This window comes from Anas platyrhynchos, chromosome 2, assembly GCF_047663525.1.
Source record: "Anas platyrhynchos isolate ZD024472 breed Pekin duck chromosome 2, IASCAAS_PekinDuck_T2T, whole genome shotgun sequence".
In the NCBI taxonomy this organism is placed as follows: Eukaryota; Metazoa; Chordata; class Aves; order Anseriformes; family Anatidae; genus Anas; species Anas platyrhynchos.
In genome coordinates, this window is record NC_092588.1 from 55,306,135 (window position 1) to 55,328,872 (window position 22,738).

Consider the following 22,738-nt stretch of genomic DNA (forward strand, 5'->3'; position numbering starts at 1 on the left):
AAGGTTCTCCGATCTTTCAAAGAGGACACTGTGCAGAACAGTTTATTAGGAATGCAAGATCAAACAGGGTTGATTGGTTGAAGCAATGTTTGTCAACACTGTGGTGGTTTTCTGTTGGAACAAACAAATGAGATCCAGTGTAGTAGAAACTTCCCTATCAGCTATGTCAGTGAAGCAGAGCTCCTTCATTATATTTTTAAATGCCAGGACATTTTGGACACTTTGCTGTATTTCAGACTCAGCTTGTCCAATCATTTGAATATTTGTCTGCTGTAAATTTTTTCCAGGAGTATTTACCTTTTTCCCCACTTGATGTTTTTTAAAGGAATTAAGCTTTCCCGCTGCTTGGCTTACCTTTTCACATGGTACAAGACCTGTGCTTCCAGATTCAGCGTGGATAGTGTTTTTCTGTGTGCTAGTTTGCCTGTTTGTCTGCAGTGTTCAAGTGTGATGGCTTGAATGCTTGACAGCTGAGAGATTTGTTTTATATGGACAGAAAAGAAATGACATCTGATGATGCATGAGTCTCACTAATAACATGTATATCTCTGTCAGTGAGTTATGCACACTATGTATTCTTGTATAGAGTAGTTAGTGCAAGATTGCTCACTTGACAGAGTTTAGTGCTTCAGGAAGTCCTCGTAAGATTCCTTATGGCTTACACAGAAGATCAAAGAACTGATAATGACCTAAAGTTCCACTGGATGTAACAGCATGTCATTGATAGCGGCATGTTGCCTTTAGGAGATACAGTTGGAATACCTCTTTATTGAGCAACACAGTTTTGTTGCTTTCCTCAACAGTACATATTCTAACTTCGCATAAGTCATTTTGACAGACAACAGCTATATTAACTTTACACGTTTGCATCCATTCTTGATGTATTCCTCCGTGACTAGGGATGCTATGTGTACAAGGCCACATACTTCAACGTTGAAGTATCATTAAGCAGACCAAAATGGTAAGGTAGTAACAGTATCTCTTGATAAGTAGTTTTTAAATCATTTCAGAAAAGAGATCTGAAGTGTTTGTTGTTATTTAAATATTAATTATGAAAATAATACAACTATTTGAGTGGATAGCATAATCATTACAAATATATATATATATATATATATATATATATATATATATATATATAAACTATATATATAGAGAGAGAGTTTGGTTTGGTGTTAAGGCCATAAGATGCCACCTTTATTCACCTCTAAGTTAGCTAGTCAAATACTACTTTTACTGTGGCTCCTAAGGATGCAGGAAAGCAAACTTCATATGAACTTTTCCCACTGTAATGGGAGGAACAACTCCTGGTGTGTCCCAGATTGTCTTGGTTGCAGAATTAAGCATTGCAATCTTTGCCTTAAAGTTTAGTTTAATGACACAAAATGGTAACGTTAATGCAATGCTTACTAAATTCCGACTTGTTTTAATTTGTGTCCTTTCTGGTTTTAAGCTGAAGCAGCAGCAATGATTGCACAAGACCAGGAAGAATTTGAGAAAGAGCACAGACTTGGGCAGGTAAATAATTATCTGAATGTAAACAGAATAACACTCATTTATTTGCAAGTTACAATTTCTGAAACTTCTTTGTCTACAGGCAGAAAAAGTAGACATTCTAAATGCATCTGAAGTAGCAGACTGCTCATGGAAATCTGCCAATAGCTGCATTCTTCTGAGAACATCTGAACTTAACAGAGATGCCAGTTACCTACGTTTGTCTTTGGGAGAGTTCTTTGGTCAGAGATCTGAAGCTCTGGGTTGTCTTGGTGGAGACAGTGATGTGAAACGGGTATGTATCATAATGTTTGAAGGTGCAAGGGAAGGACAAGGAAAAAACTACTGCTGTTATTAAAAACATCGTAACTAATTCTTTCGGAGAACAACTTTATAAGTTTGCTTATTAAGGAAATTCTGTATGTATATATGACAGGTATGGATTAGTTTGTTTCTCACTTGTACTCGCTTGGAACTTCTGATATGAAGGGCTGGTTGGTGTTAACACGGAATCTTTACCTTTTGGTCAAAAATTAATTATACATAGGATTATGGAAAGGAGAATATGCCACGTTACATGCTGCTTGTTAGAGGTCTGAGCAAACAATCCACCTAGTAGTTGAATTAAATGTTGCTCACACAAACACCACACCGCATCACACCGTATGTATTTTGATTAGGCACTTGCAAAGCTAGGAGGTGTGTTATTTCTCAGCCATACAAAAGCCAAACACCAACTGGGGAGGCACTGTGTCTGAAACTGCTTTGCAAGCCAACTGAACCTTTATATTAATGATTAAATCAACTAATGCTGTATTCTGGGGTAACTTTTTTTTTATAGCCATCTTTTGGTTATCATATTACATCTCCGAAGAAAAGGGAGCCTGTTGCTTTGCTAAGACAATCTGATGTCTCAGGATGTGACACTGTCCGAGAAACTTCACAGCTTTCTGATGTGTTTACAGGTAATTATTGAACAGAAGGGTCAGCCTTAGGCAGTCTGTAACAGTAGTTAAGAATTACTTGTATGTTACTTGCAAGGACTGTTAAGAAGAATATGTGATAGACTCATTCACCAAATCATTTTCAGGGGTGTGGGGTTGAAGATGGAAGCACCAACAAAACACAGAGCCTACATAGTTGCAAGAGGGAGCATTCTAATACCAGATAGTAGCTGAAGTTTTCTTGGTAATGTGAGCATTTCTAGACACTGGATAAATACCAGAGTGCCATGTAATAATTGAAGTCTGGTCAGAGCTTTTTCCTATTGAAAAAGCTATATAAATATGTTGCCAAAAGAAATGAAACCAGAAAGCTGGTTTGTTTGCCTGTACAGGTATAGAGGATGTAGGGAAAGAACTAGAATTGGGCAGGAGCTGTCTGTGTCTGTGCATGTGTATATAGTCTAATTTCTTTCCTACCATCTTTTAAAATAAATAAGTACACTTCTGTGATATCTGAGTGACTCTAAGTAAAAAGAGATTCTTTCAGGATTTTATATGTGAAAATCACAATATGCACTTTGCATATTTGTATATCAACTTAACAAGCTACACCTACGAAATAATTAAGAGTACTTGCTCAAAAGACAAGTTCATTTTAAAGTGTGTCTGCTGTTCTTGCTATGGTTGGGGTGACATCAATCTTTGTGAGCCTCTCTAGCATTAATGCAGTGACTTGGTGAAAAACATCCATCAGGTTTTTATGGAGCACATGTCCTTGAAAACAACTTTACAGCCATTATCTTCCTCATTCCGGGACCTTCCAAATATTTTTAAGCATCTCTAATGATTTTTTTTAACTGTTAGTGTGCTTAAGTCCATTCCAAGAAGTCTGTGTTTTTGTCAAAAAACAAAAACAAACAAAAATCCACAAAACTAGCTAGTTACTGAAGTTTGTGACCACTGTCCAGGTAAATAATAGCTATACCTGTTGCTTTAAATAATAGACAAGTAGCCAGATGTGCTCTGTAGTTATTTTGATATGGGTATTGCTATAAATGCTAGGGGAAGGATGTTTTTAGGTCACTTTGTGGCCAGGATGTTAAGAGTTATTGCCATCTGATTTTTCAGTAGTACTGGCAATGATCTTTATCAGCAATGTCAGTATGCAATTCCTCTTTAAGGAGCAGTAAATGCAGAAGAAGCTGAGAGCTTAGCCACTTGAGGGAGGGTATTACTTGAAATGCGAAGTGTATCTAAGCTCCAAATATCTGCTACAAGCAGAGCAGAAATTAAAAATAAATAAAAATGCTTTATAATTATTTTCTTACTAAGCCGAACATTTTTAAAACTTTGTTTTTTAGTGTTCTAGGAAATCTGGATGTTTTTCTTTAAGCAGAAACTGCTTTGGTGCTATGGTAGCCTATAGATCTCATCAGAATATCTCCTAGTTTGGGTTTGATCTGGTAATCAAGAAGATTCTTAATGGTTTTGATGGTTTCAGAAACATGTCCTCGTTCAAGGTCATTGCTGTTTACCTCTGTCAAACCCTCCAGCGTATGAAAAATGGATTTACTCAGATATAACTTTGCCAGTTTTCTACTGGAGTTGGGTTTGTGTTCATGTTACCTTGCAAATAACATTTTATGAGGTTTGTTTGGCTTGAAATAATGTGATAAACTACCTGAAAATGAAGAGCATGAGCATATGGTATTAATTTTGTGAACTGAATGTAGACTTTGAGTATTGCACAGACAACATTTGATGCTTTCAGTATTTGTACTTGTGCCATTATGGCAGTTTTTTTCCTACAGAGCACTACAGGAGCACGTGTCCAATGAATGCTGATGTTGAGACTATATAATTAATTATCAGTCTTTTTTCTTCTTTCTTAGAAGACTTGGAAACGCAAACAAAAGAACTTGGAAATTCTACCAGCTGTGAAAGTGCATGGCATAGGGTGGGCTCTGCAGCTGGAATACAAAAAAGCATTAATACAGAAGCAGCTACACAAAGTAACTCAAAGGTATTTCTTTATATTTTCTATTAATTGCAAGTATGAACTTGAACAAAAGTCACTTAAAGGTCACTTGACACTTCTTATTATTATTGCTTCTTTAAATAAGGCTAAATTTAAGCTTTCATAGCAACTTGTTCCTTTTATATCAATCATTTGAAATCCTAGCAGGTGTTTCTGTTTCTTGGGGTAACTTTGGAATGCCATGATCCTTTGGAGAGCGAGGTGTTACTACTGTCATCTCATTTTCCTTTTTCTCCCTTCCTCATTTGGGTTGACAGACCAAGTGGTTCCACATAGTTTACAAAATGAGTAATTTTCCTGTTGTAGTGTTTCTTCTTGGCAGTAGGTTAGAAATGTCGTAACAAGAAATGTGAACATATTAGGCAAATGCAAAATCGCTTAAATACATTTCTTAATTTGGTGCTTAACCCATTTTCTTTTGTTGTAGGATGGAATTCATGAGAACAAGGTGGAAGGTGGCTTATGTAATCATTCTGATTCTGTCCTAAGTATTAGCACAATTGCATCTGCTATTGCAAATGCTTCCTGCAGTGCTGATCCTACCCAGCTAGCTGCTATGATGATGGCACTCTCAACTAAAAATAAAAAAACATGTTTCCTTCCTGGAATTATTAAAGAGATGGAGCTCTCCGCTAATCACACGTTACCTAACAATGTCGAAAGCAGTGCATTTGATATGGAAAAATACCTTAGAAAGACAGATGAGCTTGGACATGAAAGTGAATATGAGAGTATTGCGAAACACGACGCATCTGTCCAGAACTTTACGACTGATGGCTCTTTACTGAGTAAAGTTAGAAATAAAGATGCTTTTCTAGAAGACTTGTTAAATGATCATAATGAACAGCAAGAAGTAGATAAGCGATTTCTGGATTATTTTCATGCAGAAAATGATACTCAGAATATCTGTAATCCATCTGATGTTTCCAAGCATGAGGACAGGACTACAAATAGTGTAAAATGTTCAGAAAAGTTGACAGATTTATTAAATAGTAAACATTCACGGTCTTTAAGTGCTGACCTTACATTAGATACACTTGGTACCCGCTCACCTACAAGAAATGATGCACAGACATGTGGAACTCCTTTATCAGCAAAAATAGAAATGTCACAGAGAAGTCTGTTTGCTCACCAGACTGACAATCTTACTAGCAGATGCTGTACCAGGGAAGATGCAGAAACAGATCAAGCAACAAATGCTGTTCCTGAACCACTTAATGGTTTGGAGAGAAGTACAGGAAACACTGTGTCACTCAGCAACTTAAAACCTGCCAAACAATCTGGTAAATATGTCTTAGTAAGTCCTACAAAAGCAAACCCTGTGCAGAAATTGAACATGGATGAGAGGAAGCAAAGTCCAAAAATAGAGAAGAGAAACAAAGAGGCCAGTACTGCTTGCAGTGGGAATGTGAAACATGTAACTTTTGAGAAGCTCTCCCTGACTTCCCAGGATAGTAATGGTAAGTGAATCTGAAGAGAAGTCCAAAAAGGCAACTGTAACCAGTTATAGAAAAGGCTTTTCCTGAAAACAGACTTGTATCCTGTGCTTAAAGTTGTTATTAAATTCTGCTTATTTACCAGAACATCAGCCTGTTCTTCCTGAATGTGACTTGCAGCCTTTAGAAGATGAGCAGTATAGCTTCAGACCTTCAACTTCGCCCCTAATACACTCTTCTCCTAGTGATGCTTCTGGAACAGCGTTTTCAGGGTAAATGTCTCAGAGCAGGTTATAAGAATTACTAATGCTTCATGAGGATTGCTGAGTGATCAAGTTTTAATTGTAGTTTTGTCCTTGACCTTTATGTTTATACTTTACGTTTATACTTCTTTATTAAACTATGACATCATTCTTAGACATAACCTTTCTTTTTGCTTTTGATGTGTGTATGGGGGAACAATCTTAAGCAATTGTTAACTTTTTATTTTTCCTCACTGGCATGATGAGAGAGATGATGGACAGGCATGTGGCTGTTTTCCACTCAGGATTGTCCAGTAAAGCAAGAATACAAAATACCCAGCATGTTAGCTAGTCAGATTTCTTAGATAACTCCATCATCACAAAAATTTGGGTATAAAATACTCTATTTACTTTAACTGTTATTCTAGTGCAATTCATCTACTACAAATGAAGCTATTTGGTTGGTGATTACAATGTCAAACCTTGCTATCATATAACTAGAATCATATAGACCAATGATGGTGTGGGTGTTTTTTCTTTTTATAAATTACTTGTATTTCAGTCACTTTCATTCTCAGGTTCATATCACTGCTTGTGAGAGAGGGTGGGCTGAAATATTTGTATTGTTTTTGAACACTTCATATTTTGAAGCTGCATCTTGTGTCAAAGATTTCAGGAGTTCTTAGCAACTGAAAGGGTAATGTTATTTAAATGGTCTTCAGTAATAAGAAGCGCTATATAAATTATAAGATTACTACTAAGCCTGTCATGTAGTCTTAAACATATACTACGACCAGTAGCCAGTGCCTATGTATGCTGTCCCGAAAAGAAGAGGTATTAAATTGTTTGCCTTAACTTTTTAAGTTCACTGCTTGATATTTAACTACAGTTAGGATGTGGTTTGTGACCTTAGAATTACACTATTTGGCATTTTTCAAAAAATCAAAAAGTGCAGAAGTATTTGTATTTATGCAAGTGCATTTTTTTTTTGGTTAAAGTTGCCAGCGACTTCAACTGTTTTCATGGTACTTGATGCATTTTGTCAAACATGAGCGCCTATATTTTTATGTGTGTGAAATGAAGAGAAACTCAGCAGTGAAGAGGAAATACTGATATGTGATGTCTGGGATGTTGAATGATTTAATTCGGCATTCTTTGATCTAATTGGATAGAAGTATACTTATTTCTTTTAATAACTTACAGTGTTTTTTCTATGACCTTAGCATCTGAGTGCAGCTTTGGAACTCTGATGCTTTGTCTTATGAACTTATATTTAGTGAAAACGAGCTTCATTTACATCAAAGCCAGACCTTGTAAAGGTTATTTAATAGCTGATATTTTCACTTCTATTGACTGTAGTAAGCAGAATGATGAAGTAGATTGATTTTAAAATAGTCTAGCCATATTATATAGCATTCATCGGGTGCATCATCAGAAATGTATTGTAATGCCAATGTACTTTGAATTTGTTTTTCAGGTCTGAAGCTGATTTTACTTGCACATCGCATTATCCAAAATCTCCTTGCAAGGAGAATACACTACCTCAGTCAGTTTATTCAAGCCCGAGCATGAGCAGATTAACATATGTCTCTGCATCTGACAGTACACTTAAAAACACAGCTGTAACGCGTGATCCACAGACACGCTGGGTAAGAAGATCTTGATCCGTAATTATGCATTAATTCCCTTTCTTTAAAAACACCCACCTCCCAAAACGAACTCTTAAATGGTGAAAATAAATTTTAACAGTTCATTAGAAAAGTCTTAAGGGTTTCAGAACAGCTTAGTACATACTGTGCACAGGGAAAAGGTATTCTGCTTCTCCCTCTTCTCTCACCCACTCCTGAGTTCTCAAAAATTTAAATTCTGAGCTAGATTTTGATTAATCATAAACCCTAGTGAATGTAAACATAATCAAACATTCAAAGAACTACTAACCTAAGAAGAAAAAAGTTTGTGGGTTTTCTCCTTGCATTTTTCTGTATTGCTTATTGAGTCATTCTGTTCTTGGAACACAGTGCGGCATTCCGGTAGCAGTTTGCAGCATCCATATCTGCTTTTGTCACCCCTGAAGCTCCCTTTCTGCTCAGCTTCAGCTGTTGGGAAGAATACTTCTCTTACCCCACCCCCTGAGAAATGTTTATAAACTCCTGTTTTAACGTAATTTAACTTAAATGATTTCGGGACCGAAAGCACCGTTTATCTATCTCTGACAATCATTCTGACTGCTCTTACTGCTTTAGCAAAGAGTGTACTCTAAGAGTGATACTTCTGTTCAGACTTGTGGTCTTATGCTGATTAAGATGATTAGTATTCTAATATCTCAGGCAATTGGTTCCTTCAAATCTGGAATCTTTGTTATGCCACCCCTGCTCCAAACTGTGTATAAATGTGGATGGAATTTAAACACAAATAAAAGCCAAAAACCTCTCTGATAGCATCCATCCCAGTGGAAACTTTCAAGTGAAGAGCCACAGATGTTATAAAAACAAAACTCCAGACAGGACTTGACAAACTTGATTGCTTATGTTGGATACAACACTGGTATTAGTGTCTGTCTCATAAACGCTATTTACTTTCTAGAATTTATAATATTTCTAATAATATTGTATATTCCATTTGTTTGCTAGAGTGAAAATGCAAGTGAACTTAGTACAACAATAATTCGAGCCAGCCCAACACCTTCACAGGAACATGCCAATGAAAATGTAGAAGACTACTTGTGCCAAAGAAACCGAAAAGGAGTGCTGTTTAATGTTGATGAAAAATCAGAAGAAAATGATCTTGCAGCTATTAAAAGAAAACGTGAAGATGAAGTACAGGGCCAGGAACTGTCCACAGAAGGTTTACCAAAGAATGAAAAGCCGCTTGCATCTATTCCTTCAAATGTAGCAGCAAATCATAAAGAGTTAGACCCTGTTAAATCAGCTTTGTCAAGTAATTTTTGCAGCTTTGAGCCACTTTCTGTTAATGTTGATGCAGAAGCGTGGCAGGATCCTACAAACAAAGCACAGAGACAAGGATTACCATCCTTAAATGTATTACCTATGTTTCCTGGCCTAAGAACTTATATTCCATTAAATCAAAACTCATCTGGTGAACAGTATATTCCTATAACAAGCTTTAAACCCCATGTCACTACCTCTGAAAGCCAAGCAATTTCTTCTGTTCCCACGTTGCTTACAGGACGTTCTCTTGCAACGACTCCATTTGTACAACAGCATCTGGGAAATATGCCATCTACTGGAAGTACAGTTCTGTCTCAGTTTCATGGCTGCAGCTCTGCAGGTTTTGGCCTTCCAGGAGGGCTGCCTTGCTCTACTCTCCCAGCAGGACATGTGGAGAATCCAGTTCCAGTAGGAATTCCTTTGGGTTCAAATCTTGGTCCTGGCTCTTTGGGTGCAGCTTCGCTTTGTAATCCACATTCTGCTTCCTGGAACAAGAATATCTTAAACCTAAAATCATTTGCTGGACAACCTCTTGGAACTAGTAGAAAAGAGTGGGACTTTTCGGTATCACCTGGTCTTGGTAAGGCTTTTAAAAAGTATGCTGAAAACATAGCTTTGGACAAGAATGGCTAAAATTATTATGCAAAGACTAGTAAATAAAATTAATGTGGCAGTATATTAAGTGTAACCACAACTGTTGTTTTTACACCTTTGATACTTTTTAAAATGGTATTGCTATTTTTTTAAAATTATTTTTCTACTTTTCATGTTTTCTAAATTCAATATAAATTTTTATAGTCCTTCTAATGGTCTTAAAAGGTATTTTTTGTAGTCTTAAGAGGCTAGATTTCAACATGCCTTATTTTTACAACTGTTTAAAGGATCTAGCACTTTCTTTGATCTCATAAGGAAGAGAAATCCTAGTTGCAGTTAGGGAAGACAAATCATGCTCTGGAAATTCAGTTGTGTTTTAGCTGGAAAGTAGAAGGCTTTTATCTCTGTAACTCATCTTTGTATTAACAGCCAAGTAAGCTGAAAAATCCCAAGAGGAAAGTGGAGAGCTTAAGCTTTTTCCTAGTTATGAAAGGGGAAAGAAAAGCTGCCAATCTCCTTCTGTACTTTATGCTGTTTCTCTGTATCTTGACTTCCCTCTAAATCAAAGCAATGTAAAATATTTCACTTCAGAGATTTTTCTTAATCTGATCTATTTAGTTGTTTTTTTTTTCTGATTTTTTTTCTAGTTAATTCTTTGAGATGAAATGACAAGCTAGTGGGGTTGAAGGTTTGTATTTGTAATAGTCTGTAGGTGATTTATTACTCATCTTTAATTGCTGACTTCTTGTACTTGCTTTTGAACTTCTCTGAATATCTGTGCAGTGTAGACAGGATTTTTTTGGCAAATTTGACTTTTTGAACTTGTAATTAAATTCCAGTGACGTTAGTCTTAGTTCATGTTTTCACCTTCATGTTTGTTTGAATTTTTTGGTTTGGAGGATTAATAATAATTTGTGGCCTTAGACTATTGTTCAAGTAACTAAAATTTTACTCCAGGTAAAGTTGTACATGTGTCTTCCTAACTGAGAAGTCGATTTTTTTCATTAGACATGAGTACCTACTAGTGGGTTTGTGGATAATTGATCTTTGGCATGCCACAGAACTCTTACTTCATTTTGTTGTCATTATAATGTTGCATTTCGTCTGAAAGAGTTATTTTGAATATTGTAGAAGTAAGGACCTCCTGGAAATAAAGTATTTGAATTAGGATTTCTTGTCGATTTGGAGGTGACTTTTGATGGCAGCATTTCCACAGCAAAAATCTACACTAGGAGTTCTCAGTGTTTCCTGTAGCAAAAGGTTGCCTAAACAGCTTTTTAGGTAGCAGTTCTACTTTAGTAGAGGAAGAAAAGTCTTTTTTGGTCACATTAAATGTCCTAAAGGAGTTGTGATATTGATGCTTGTATTTTTGTCATTTGGGCTACTACTGATTAAACTATGAAAACTGAGTGTTTTATACAAGGTGTGTGTGTGTGTGTACGTACCTTGTGGGTTAGTGACTGCATGGGATGTCTTATTTCTTTAAGTATTTTTGTATGGGATACTTGAATTCCAAGTTACATGCGAAGATGAAATGTCTGATTAAAATCGTGGCTATCAGGCTGGTGGAAAACATTCTGATGTAAACTGTAGGAGTCGAATGTTTCCTTCATACAAGGAAGCATTTGGCAAATGGGTTTACAAATTGATGTGGTGACAGCCTGAGTGCTGATTTGCTTGTGGATACTTGGACCTAACAGGAGCATACTTTCTTCCGAAGGATACGTAAAAGTACCAGAAGAGCTGAAGTTCACTAATGCCTGTTGTGTGGGAATTGCCTCACAGACTGCTCTTAGCATCTTTAATCCAACTGAACGGTGGCTGCAGGTCAGCATTGGAATACTCAGTATTTCAGTAAATGGGGAAAAGGTAAGAGTTTTTTTTTTTTAATAGAATTATAAGTATAACACTATAACCTTATGAGATGTCATACGGTAAAATTAGAGCCCTCTAGAGAATTATAAGTTCTTTCTGTTTTATAGTTAAGGTAGACAAAAGCAGTGGTGCCCTCTTTCAGGCAGGCCACCTGATTTATTCTACTGATTAGGAATAGTAGTTGTAAATGCAACATGATGGGGTTGACTGTAAAATTGTTTTGCGCATGTGAATTGTGGTGAGTTTTAGCTTCCTACTCATTAGTTCCCATCTTTGTGTGGAAGTTATCCCTAGAAATGTAGCAACTGTCCTCTGTGGGGATGTTTCTAAAACTGTTTTTGGAGTTTGCTCCCATTTTTCTCAGTCTCTGAATCTTGTGTGACAGAATAAGGACGATTTGGAGCAGGCTTCAAGCTAGATGGCTGTGGGTTTTATGTATCTTGTAGGCCATAAATTGGACATCTTGGACTTTTCCATGTACTTGCGTTGGCACAGTAATAGTTTCAGACAGAAAAGATCTCAAGAGCATGCAAGTGACTTAGATTAAAAGTCTACCAGTACTGTTTGCTCCACTGATGAATACTCTTTGCAGAGGAGAATACGGCAACAGGACAAGCATAGTATGCTTTGTGCTTCTGACAACTGGACATATGGGAACTTAGGAGCTAGGTGTTACTTCTGCACATTGCTCTTAGTGGACTGTTCTCTATCTTGCTAATCTTTTGAAATTGTTTAGGGACATCCATAGTTCAGTTCAGTTGTAGATTCTATGCAGTACAGCTTTTTTGACTTTTTTTTTTTGAATCTGCTTCTTGTTTACTGGTCCTTTTTACTAAGAGATACCAGACAATAATTCATTTTGTGGGAGTTAGAAGCTGTAACATATAAGCATATTGTACATATGGATCCATAACATATTTCTTGTTATGTTTATTTTCTAGCAGGTGTAGCACATGTTTTTCTTTCAGGAGAATGACTTCTGTTTTGTTGTCATTTCCTTTGTATATTTCCTCTTAAAACAAAAAACAAACAAAATCACTAATCCACAAGTCTGTTTTTGTGTATGTATAGATGTATATAGAAATAAGATTTTTTTAACATTTTCACAGTTGCTCAGTATCACAAGGCTCTTAAGCAACTATTCAAACCTCAGATTCTCGTGTACCGGGTGATTTTTATCATGAAATTACTGAATGACATTCACATCTTGTATGAAGAAATAGATGTATTTAATTTGTTTGCTCCACAATGTAATTTTTTTTTTCAGTCAGGTTACCTCGAAGATGCACAGAGTCTGACTTGCAGAGTGTCACTCCTGCTTGCAAATTATATATGAATATGTTCAACAGAAACTTTAAGGCATTTGTACTAGGATTTACTGCTGATCTCCATCCTATCAACCTTTCCCTTAATCTTGCCTCACGCTTCTTCCTCCCATCTTTGGCCAAAAGCACCAAGTAAAATTGGTGTCAGTTATTTTGCTGATGATTTTTATTTTTTTTTCCAAAATCAGCACTCTACTTAAAAATTCACTTTCAAATATAATAAATACTATAATCCCAATGCTAATCTTCCAGTAGATGCTGGAAAGAAACCCCATCAACTTTCTGGCTGACTTATCTAACTTGTAAAACAAATGCCTACAGTTGGGTGAGATGGAAGTGGGACATAATTATGATGATGCAAGAATTAATGTTGAACAAAAAGTGCTGAGCAGTGGTGCCAGATGAATATAGTATTTTGAAAGAAGCTGTCCTCCAGCAAAAGGCTTGTTGAAATTGACATAGATTTTGTTTTTCAGATGGATCCTGCGAAATATCAATGTCTTGTGTTCAAGAACAAAGCAATCATAGGACCCCATTCTACTGATGACCTGAAAATACTTTTCTTACCTTGTCATGCGGGGATCTTTCAGTGTATTCTCAGTGTTTCATCTTGGCCAGTTTCTGCAGATGCTGAGACAATCGTTCAGGCAGAAGCTTTGGCAAGTAGGGTAGTTCTGACAGCAGTTGCTGAAAATCCTCATTTAGAAGTAAGTAGCCAGTTGTTGTGTTTTTTAATTGTACTTTTATGAATAGCTTAATGGCTGTGACAAAGAATAGGAATGTGAAGTTGTTCCTCAAAGGAACCTAAAATTTCTGATGTTAGGGATGGGTAGGGAATATAAAAGAATATTTTTTAGAAACTTACAACTACTTAGGAAGTTTTAATTATGGAAGAGCACCTAGCTGAACATGAAGAATTCTTATACAACTGACTGAAAATAATAAAACGGTACTACTTTTTCCATTATTAAAAGAATGGATGAGGTCTTTAACATCTAATGCTTTCTCAGTATATATTACCGACTATGTTGGATATCATTTAGCATTAAAACATGGCGAAAAGCATTCCAGCTGTAAGTTTCATTTTTTCATTTTTTAATTACATGAAGTGGGTTTTGTTGTGGTTAGTTATTCCTTTTGGTTTGTTTATGGCTGTAGAGAATCTTTTCTTTCAGACTAGTTCATAATTAAAAGTAAATAGGTATATGGAATATACCTTTATCTTTTGTCTTACCATAAAAACAAACAAACAAAAAAACAGCTAGATGGGAAGTAGTATATTAAATCCAAATTTAATTATTGGAGTTATGCGGTTGTACATTTAAAAGTCTGGTCAGGCAGAAGTGTGCATGATGCTACTTTTGGAGGAGTCTCAGCAAACTATGTGGTTGTCTGTGACCTTGCTGACAAAAGTCAAATCGTTAGTATATAAATCACAGCTAGCAAATTTTTTCATCTTACACTGAACTGTTAACCTACTTGGCCTAAGTAAACATTTTAAACAAGTTTTAATGATATTCTAGTTGAATATGTATGAATAGATACAGTATTTTCATACTTCTGTAAATCTGAATTTAACTTTCAATGTAACTTTCGTAAGTAGTTTGACAAAATCCATCATTGTCCATGTTCTTCATTCAAACTTGCTCCATTTTTAAATTGAAAGTAAACCATACTATACCTCTACATACCTTGTTACATTATTGAGATGGTGAAATGTACCAAATAAAAGCTGTGTTTTGCTACAGATCACAGCACAAAGTATTTTTATACAAACAAAATTAACCCCTCTTTATTTTCCTGAAGTTTAACTAGCTAAAAATATTACAGTTAACATAATGTATGTAGCGTCCTGCTGCTTTTGTATGCTGGTGCATTTGGCACTTTTCCTTCCTTATAATTTCTGCTTTGCCTTAAAACCAGGTGGAAACAGGAGAACAAGATTATCTGGATTTTGGTGACTTGACTTCTGGCAGTTGGAAGGCTCTTCCACTAAAACTTACCAACAAAACCCATGCTTTTGTGCCAATTAGACTGATTATTAATGCAGTAAGTACAGCAAGCATCTTGTATGTGAAAGTTAACTTCTTGCGATACTGAATTTTAATAGAACCCTTTTTGGTTTATATGTAAGTAGGAAATATGCCCTTGACACTAGATGTAAAAATCCCAAAGAGTCTAAAGTTAGTAAGGAAATAACTCTTGCAGGGTGATAATCTGGTTCAGCTGTAACGGTACCAGCAAAAGTGCTTCTGGAAGAAGTCGAACCTCTTCTTTTTCTTTCCCCCCTTCTGTAAATGAGCACAGCCACAGCCTGTCCCTGTGTTGCCTGAGTCAGTAGCGCAGCAGACAGCAAAAGAATTGTGTTGCCTAAACCTTCCTTTAGAGAAGATGTAGGAACTATTGAAGTGGCACATGCTGTTCAAACAGCTAACGACTGAAACAAGCAGCTTTGCTTCACAGCAAGTTGAACAAGTTCTGTGCTCCTCTGCAGGAGTGTGAGTGGGACTCTGCCTGCTCTCTCCCACTTGGCAGGAATGCCCTTGCATTGTAGGGTACAACACGCTCCCCTTTGCATCTCTGTGGCAATGCAGATTCTGTGTTGGTGGCTATACTGGCTGCTTTCTGTGCTGTCTTGTTCCCTTATGTGGGGACAGCAGGGGAAGGACTGGCCTTACGTTAAGGTTGGATCATTGCTTCAGTGACTGGGTCAGGTTTGGCCTTGCATAGCCAAACTTCTCAAAGCCTTCCACTAACCATTGTCTCCTTTTACTGCAGAAGGGTTTCTGACTATTTTTAGAATGTTTTCTGGACTGTAGTATACCAACTGAAACTACAGATTAAAATAATTAATCTTTAATTATTTTATCAGGCTAGTTTTACTATTTAGAAATAGCCTTACATTTCTCAGCTCTGTTAGTATTCTTGTTAGTGACAATAAGAGTTTTAATACATTAAAAACTTTATTTTGTGGACAGAATGCAGTAGCTTGGCGTTGCTTCACGTTTTCCAAGGAACCGGTTAATTCTCCTAGTGAGCAGTCACTCCAAATGGATACAGTTTCTCAGATATCAGCTCCATCAGTTGTAAATCATGTGATACATGCAAGTTATGATGGACAAGTAAGTGGTTTGAGTTGACTGATTCTCACTGTTACTGTCTGAAATGAGTTGTGAACATCTGGATTAACAGTAATGATTTTTACAAAGCCTACCTATTTGAGTAGTGTTTTATTGCTACAAGTTTCATTATATTTCTCTTCAGAATCTCTGTCTATTCCATGAGATGAGTCTACCGATTTCTTTTTCAGGATCCTGAAGCTTTAACTGTTTGGGTTCTGTTCCATGCACCTAAGAAACAAATTTCTTGTTCAGGTATAGTAATCTGATTTTCATTTTTAACTAAAACAAATTTGACTTTTAATGTATGCACATGTTAAAATTGTAGAAACAGGATGCAAATTTGAAATGAAACAGTCTTTGGTTTGTGTCCTAATGTTTTGGGTATCATGTTTAATTTTAGTTCCTGAAGGTATGTACCTATGTGTCTTAATCTTTTAGATGTTAACAAGGGTACTTATACTTCCATATCAGGCGTTATAAAGTGATTATCTACTTCAAAATGTGTGAAATTCCCACTTATTTGCTGAAGGAATTAAATAATCGCTTAAGAAAATGCTATAATATAGATAAGAAATTTGAAGAAAAAAAACTTTTTTTTTTTTTCCCCCCAGCTTCCTCTAAGCAGTAGTATATCAGCTAGTTTAGCTAGTATGCTTTTTGGTTTGCTTTAGAAAATTTCAGCCATATTTGGCAGAAAGGTAAAAATCTTAAATAGGATCCTGTGAGAGTTTACAGAATCACAGAATTTCTAGGTTGGAAGAGACCTCAAGATCATCGAGTCCAACCTCTGACCTAATGCTAACAGTCCCCACTAAACCATATCCCTAAGCTCTACATCTAAACGTCTTTTAAAGACTTCCAGGGATGGTGACTCCACCACTTCCCTGGGCAGCCTGTTCCAGTGTCTAACAATCCTTTCAGTAAAGAAGTTCTTCCTAAAATCTAACCTAAACCTCCCCTGGCGCAACTTAAGCCCATTCCCCCTCATCCTGTCACCAGGCACGTGGGAGAACAGGCCAACCCCCACCTCGCTACAGCCTCCTTTAAGGTATCTGTAGAGAGCGATAAGGTTGCCCATGAGCCTCCTCTTCTCCAGGCTGAACAAGCCCAGCTCCTTCAGCTGCTCCTCGTAGGACTTGTTCTCCAGGCCCCTCACCAGCTTCGTCGCCCTTCTCTGGACCCGCTCGAGCACCTCGATGTCCTTCTTGTAGCGAGGGGCCCAAAACTGAACACAGTACTCGAGGTGCGGCCTCACCAGAGCCGAGTACAGGGGGACGATCACCTCCCTAGCCCTGCTGGTCACACTGTTTCTGATACAAGCCAGAATGCCGTTGGCCTTCTTTACCTGCAGGTTTGTGATAGGGGGAGCTTATATCAATGTCCCCCATTTAAGGGCAAGGTGTCTCACTCAGTTCAGCTACTGATCAACACGTCCATAGGAATGGCCTCTGCTGCTAGCAAACTTGTTTGAGTTTTGTGATTCATGGAGTTGTTCCTAGATCCCTTGGGTCCAGCGGATGAATTCTTGGCAAGAGTTGATGTGGAATTGGATAGTCCAGGACCTAGCAGTGTGATTAAAAGCATTCCTCTTCGAGCAAGAGCTGGAACAGCAAGGATACATGCTCCAAAGGACTTACAGGTTTGCATGTATTTACAAAGTATATTCTAAGAATAATTTGCTTCTTCTAGTAATATGTTTGTTTTTATAATACAGATTATATTTTTATATTTATTTATGTGTGTGTACACATACATACATATACACTTTTCCTTTTTCCAGACAATACATCTGTCTACTACTGTGGGTTCAACAGCCAAACAGCAGCTGCCATTGAAAAATGCTGGAAACATTGGTGTACATTTGAAAGTTAAGGTAGGCTGGCTTCTCCATCTTGAAATCATGTATTTTGTGCCATTAATGCTGTATTTGGAAAAAATAGTTAAGCCTTGAGATCCTAGCTTAACTGGTTTATAAGTTGACATAAAGAGAATGAATGATAACAGATTAATTTGTACAATTGGAAAAAACGGATGAGAATTTTGTTTTGATGAGAAAAAACAGATGAGAATTTCAGCTTTGGTTATGTTTGTTTTAACAAATATACTTTTTGTGTATCTTAATGAATAGATTTTAACAAACTTATAACACATGTAGAAATAGTGAATACTGTATTACACAGCTGCTGTTAATTAGCTTGTGAAGTAAAGTTCCTTTAGAACAAATAGGGATATTAGCATTGGTAAACGTTTTTTATTATTATTATTTTAATAAAGCTGCGTTAGTTTGCTATGGACGGTTTGAAGGTATGCAGCTGAGTTCTTTTCAGGCATATATGTTCTCACCTGACTATAATTTGCCTGAAAATCCCTGGAGAGTGTAGTCCCAGGCTGAAGGGTAATGACACATTTGAAACTAGTACTTTGAGGTCAAAAAAAGGAGCAGTCAGGTCCTATTTTACAGTTTACATAGATAATGTATATGTATAAAACAAGGCTGTGAGCACAAAATTTCTTTGAACGGGCCATGGAGATAGGATGCATGAGTAGTGCTACAAAACTTACGTTAATGTGATATTAAGAGTTGGTACCCTATGTTGAGGCTAGCTAGTGCTGTTACTTAGCTAGTAGTGTTGCCATATTATAGTTACTACTCAGTTCTTTAAGTCTCCTTGTGGCTCTTTTACTGTTGTATACACAATTGATGTCTTCTGCTAGAGATATTTATGCTGCCCAACTCTTGGAAGAACTTAGTTTGTATGAGATAATATGAAAAAGTTCTGAAGCTGTCAGGTGTATGTAAGTTATCTGAACTACATATGTGGCAGAGGGACAGCCAGATTGCATTATATGTTCTAGAAGTATTTACTGCCCTTAAAATAAGCAACCTTCTCCCTTTGTACCCCCATTCACCTTCAGACATCAAATCAGGACAGCTGCTTTGCTGTTGAACCTGGCGATCTCTTCCTTCTTCCTGAAGAAGAACGAGAAGTGACTGTGATGTTTTTTCCAAAAACCGTAACATCTATACAAAGGTAACATAACTGATTTTATGCTGCATATTTTAAACAGCAATTTTAAACCTTATGGTTGTGAACAAATGAGTGTCCCCAACAGGGAACACTGTGGAGAAAAATTGACTTGTGTTGCTTTCTTGGTTCCCCATTCATGACTAGATTTTTGTTAAGGATCGCCTGTTCAGTAGATTCCCTGCCTCATTTGCTGTGCGTAGCTTAACGTGTAGGCAATTTTTCCTGTCACAAATCAGCAGCTATCTTGAAACATGTTTAATGTTTTAAAAAGAAAACAGAAACCAGTAATTCCCTCAAGTCCTTTTGTGGTACTTGCTTCTAAATTACAGCAGAGTTTTAAAATACTCAGCTTCTGCAACCCTTTCAATACCTTCCCTTTCCTTCATCTAGTTGAGACAAGGGGAATACTTTATCTGTTCTGCAACTGAAAACCTGAAGCAGAGATCATCAAAAGTATTAATTTTAGATGCTATGACTGAACAGAGCTTACTACATAAATCCTGTATAATACTATTGTGTGTGTTCAACTTACAAATGGAAAACATATGAATAATTACACTTATATATAAATAGTTTATATAGTTTATAATACATATAGTTTAAAAATAGTTTAATAAATACTAGTTTAGTATAAGTAACAGTATAGTGCATATATGGTATAGTAAGTGGTATAAAGTATATACTAATAATAATAAGTATAGTTTATAATAAAACTTCCTCTATAACAGAGCAAGAATAGACAAAAGAATCTGTCCAAAATGTGTTCAGCTTCACTATCTAGCTTAATTGGGCATACCCAGTGGTTTAAATTAAAAGCTGAGTTCTGTGCTAATGACAGTATGATCCTAATGGATAGGCATGCAAAGTGATTCATCTGTGCTTCCTGTGGCCTTGTGCATAACTGCTTTGCTTTACAGCCTCTAGGTGCTCAGCAGGGTTAGAACCTTTTAAGTTCACTTGCAAATGCTGCCAAATGACTAATAACCTATCTAAAGCAGTAATGAGAATTCCTCTTCCCTACTGGTGGGATACAGGACTGTCAGTAGGCATCATAGGAATTCAAGGACAGCTAGACAGAAGTTCCTGAGTTTCATTCCTGTCTTTAAGTGGGTCTATGCTATAGCAAGTACTTCAGCCTGTTCCTTGTAAGCTTGGTATCCTTACTGCCCTCTGCCTTTTTTTTTCTTTTTTTTCCCTCTAATGGCTTTTTTCCTCTTTTTAGCTTTTCTGAATGTCTGTTTCTTGTTCCCTGTATCATTGGTTAGGTAATTTCAATCTTTACTTCCGTCCCTATATACTTCATTTTTTTTAATTTTATTTCTCTTCTGGTTTTCTGTCTTCATTACTTAGGTGGCACTTTGGCTTTCCTTGTTCTTCTGCTTTCTTTTTTTGTTTAGTTTTGCCTCCCAGTTTTGTTTGATAGTTTGGTTCAAATTTCCTATTCAGTGTTATCCCATTTCTTTCTAATTCATTATTTAAATCTGTACCCTTGATGCTCTTATCTGTTTCTTAGCTTTGTCTGAAGAAGGCAGTAGTCATCCACACTGCACTTGTGTCCTGTTGCATAGAGGCTCTGTCATGAGAAGCTCGCCCTATCCGTAGGCACAGTGTCCCAGGAAACAAACTGAAGAGAGGACCTTCATTTTTGTGGTTTAAAATGCTATGAAATTTTGAAACTCCTGGCTATATTGCACTTGTGAAACTTCACTGAAGCTTTACAAGCATTACAAAAGGCATTTCTTTATTGTACATAGAGACAACCAGACTTCATGGTTTCTTTCCAAGATTAGTCTGTCAAAATAACCAGAAATCAGCATGGGCAAAAAGTATTTTCTTTAGTTGTTGTCTTTGAAACACTCGACTGAGCCATGCCCAGGTGAAACACTTCAGAAGACAGTATGGCGTATGTGCAGCACACGTGCCTGTAGCCTGAAGGATTTAAGTTCTTTCATACTTAAAAGCTCTGCCATACTTAGTAAAATAAAAGTACATTTTCTCCTCGAGAAGGTAGTTTAAAAAGGCCTACCTATAGTATTTTTCTCAGTTATGTTTTATTTTCACCAGCTAATCTTGTTCTGTGATTGACTTAAAAATTAATTAATTATTTTTTAAAGTGTTTTGAAAATCCTTGTTCTGCCATCTGGGCCTCAGTATGAAGTGGTGATGAAAGGTGAGGTGGAAAATAGACCCGCGTCTTCAGCTGCCAGTTGCTCGGACATCCCACCCATTCTCTCCAACAAGCAGTTCATTGCTTGGGGAGGAGTAAAGCTTGGAGGATCAGTGTAAGTAAAGCTTAAAATACGTAAGCGTAATATAATATAGAATATCATGCTGTTTGCAGCACAACTTCTGTACTGTTCCTGTTCACATAATAATCCACAGGTGATAAGCTAAATTGTACACAAGTGAGAGAAGCAGTATGTTACAAATCTTATTTTTGGACAAGAATTTTTTGGAAACTAATTGTGATCTTGTTTAAAGGCTCTTGAACAAAGAAACATTAGTTCTTGTTTAAATAATACCTGATTCTGTAAGTTTTTTGTGTGTCATGTAAGTAGAAATGTAATAGAAAATATTTTCCAGATAATATGGAAAAATTCTATTGGTTCTTATGACGACTTTCTCTTGCTAGGAATAGATCTGTTTGTCTTCAATTCATCACCATTAAGTCTAGAAGAATCCAGTCTGGTAATCTAATTTGACCATCTGAATAGCACAGTCTGTTGAACTTCCCTGAAGTAATTTATTTGAATTTGATTGTGTTCTGATATTAAAACTACTAGTGATGGAGAATCTATTGCATCCCTAACCATTATTATTTATCCTTCAGACTAATTCTTGTCTGAATTTTTATGTAGTTTCAAGATTCAAGTTTCACTACTCCAAGATTCAGTAAAACCTTTCATAATTTTTGAGATATACTTTATTGCTTCTTTTGTGTGTCAAAGATTGCAAGTTTTGCAAATCTCTAGACTTCTACGATCTATTACTTTGGGGACTAATGCACTTTCATACTGATACTGAACTTCTCAAGGAATCAAAATCATTAAGGTTGGAAAAGACCACCAAGATCATCTGGTCCAACTATTGCCCTACTACCACTGTCACCCACTGAGCCATGTCCCTAAGCACCACGTCCAACCTTTCCTTAAATACTCCCAGGGATGGTGACTCCACTGCTTCCCTGGGATCTTACCAGTTTCCATTTTAAAGTGATCCATAGAACCACTTCTGATAGATTTTTTTTTTGTTGTTGTTGATTGATTTTTATGTTGATTGTTTTTTGACTCACTAAAGCAAAAAAGGCACTAGCTCCTCTTGCAGGAGAGGCTTCCTACCTCTGAAGAAGGATCTGAGTACTTGGAAGCCTGGTCAATGCCGGGGCATAATAGAGAAGAAAAAAAAATCCTTTTTGATCAACCTCATGCTGCCAGGTGGCCATAACTTTCTGTGATACAATCCTATTGAAGAACACATGAAAAGGAAATATTATCCTTAATTTAGTTTTCTGCCACTGTTCCAATGAATCTCGGTTGTGCTAGTTACAAGTTTGCTTTTGCATAACTGAGTGGTTCTGGATAATCTAATAACATCTCTGTCTTAAAATGATTTTCATTTTTTATTTCTTAAAGGAATTCTGGTACTGACACAACTGCTGTGATCTTTGATAGTTCAAGTTGCTATCTACAAT

At 36.6% G+C, this 22,738-nt stretch overlaps 1 protein-coding gene across 1 annotated transcript in view; it reads left to right on the forward strand.

Moving 5' to 3' along the window:
• CEP192 (centrosomal protein 192) overlaps positions 1 to 22,738 on the forward strand; it is a 78,242-nt gene that overhangs the window by 26,910 nt on the left and 28,594 nt on the right. The window contains exons 20-36 of the mRNA XM_038174077.2: positions 1,454 to 1,518; positions 1,598 to 1,789; positions 2,336 to 2,459; positions 4,331 to 4,461; positions 4,904 to 5,936; positions 6,058 to 6,184; positions 7,632 to 7,803; positions 8,785 to 9,682; positions 11,417 to 11,565; positions 13,373 to 13,603; positions 14,820 to 14,945; positions 15,875 to 16,018; positions 16,207 to 16,270; positions 17,518 to 17,657; positions 17,799 to 17,891; positions 18,935 to 19,050; positions 21,162 to 21,329. Coding sequence (XP_038030005.2) covers positions 1,454 to 1,518; positions 1,598 to 1,789; positions 2,336 to 2,459; positions 4,331 to 4,461; positions 4,904 to 5,936; positions 6,058 to 6,184; positions 7,632 to 7,803; positions 8,785 to 9,682; positions 11,417 to 11,565; positions 13,373 to 13,603; positions 14,820 to 14,945; positions 15,875 to 16,018; positions 16,207 to 16,270; positions 17,518 to 17,657; positions 17,799 to 17,891; positions 18,935 to 19,050; positions 21,162 to 21,329 — 3,973 coding nt within the window. The remainder of the gene's footprint in view (positions 1 to 1,453; positions 1,519 to 1,597; positions 1,790 to 2,335; positions 2,460 to 4,330; positions 4,462 to 4,903; positions 5,937 to 6,057; positions 6,185 to 7,631; positions 7,804 to 8,784; positions 9,683 to 11,416; positions 11,566 to 13,372; positions 13,604 to 14,819; positions 14,946 to 15,874; positions 16,019 to 16,206; positions 16,271 to 17,517; positions 17,658 to 17,798; positions 17,892 to 18,934; positions 19,051 to 21,161; positions 21,330 to 22,738) is intronic.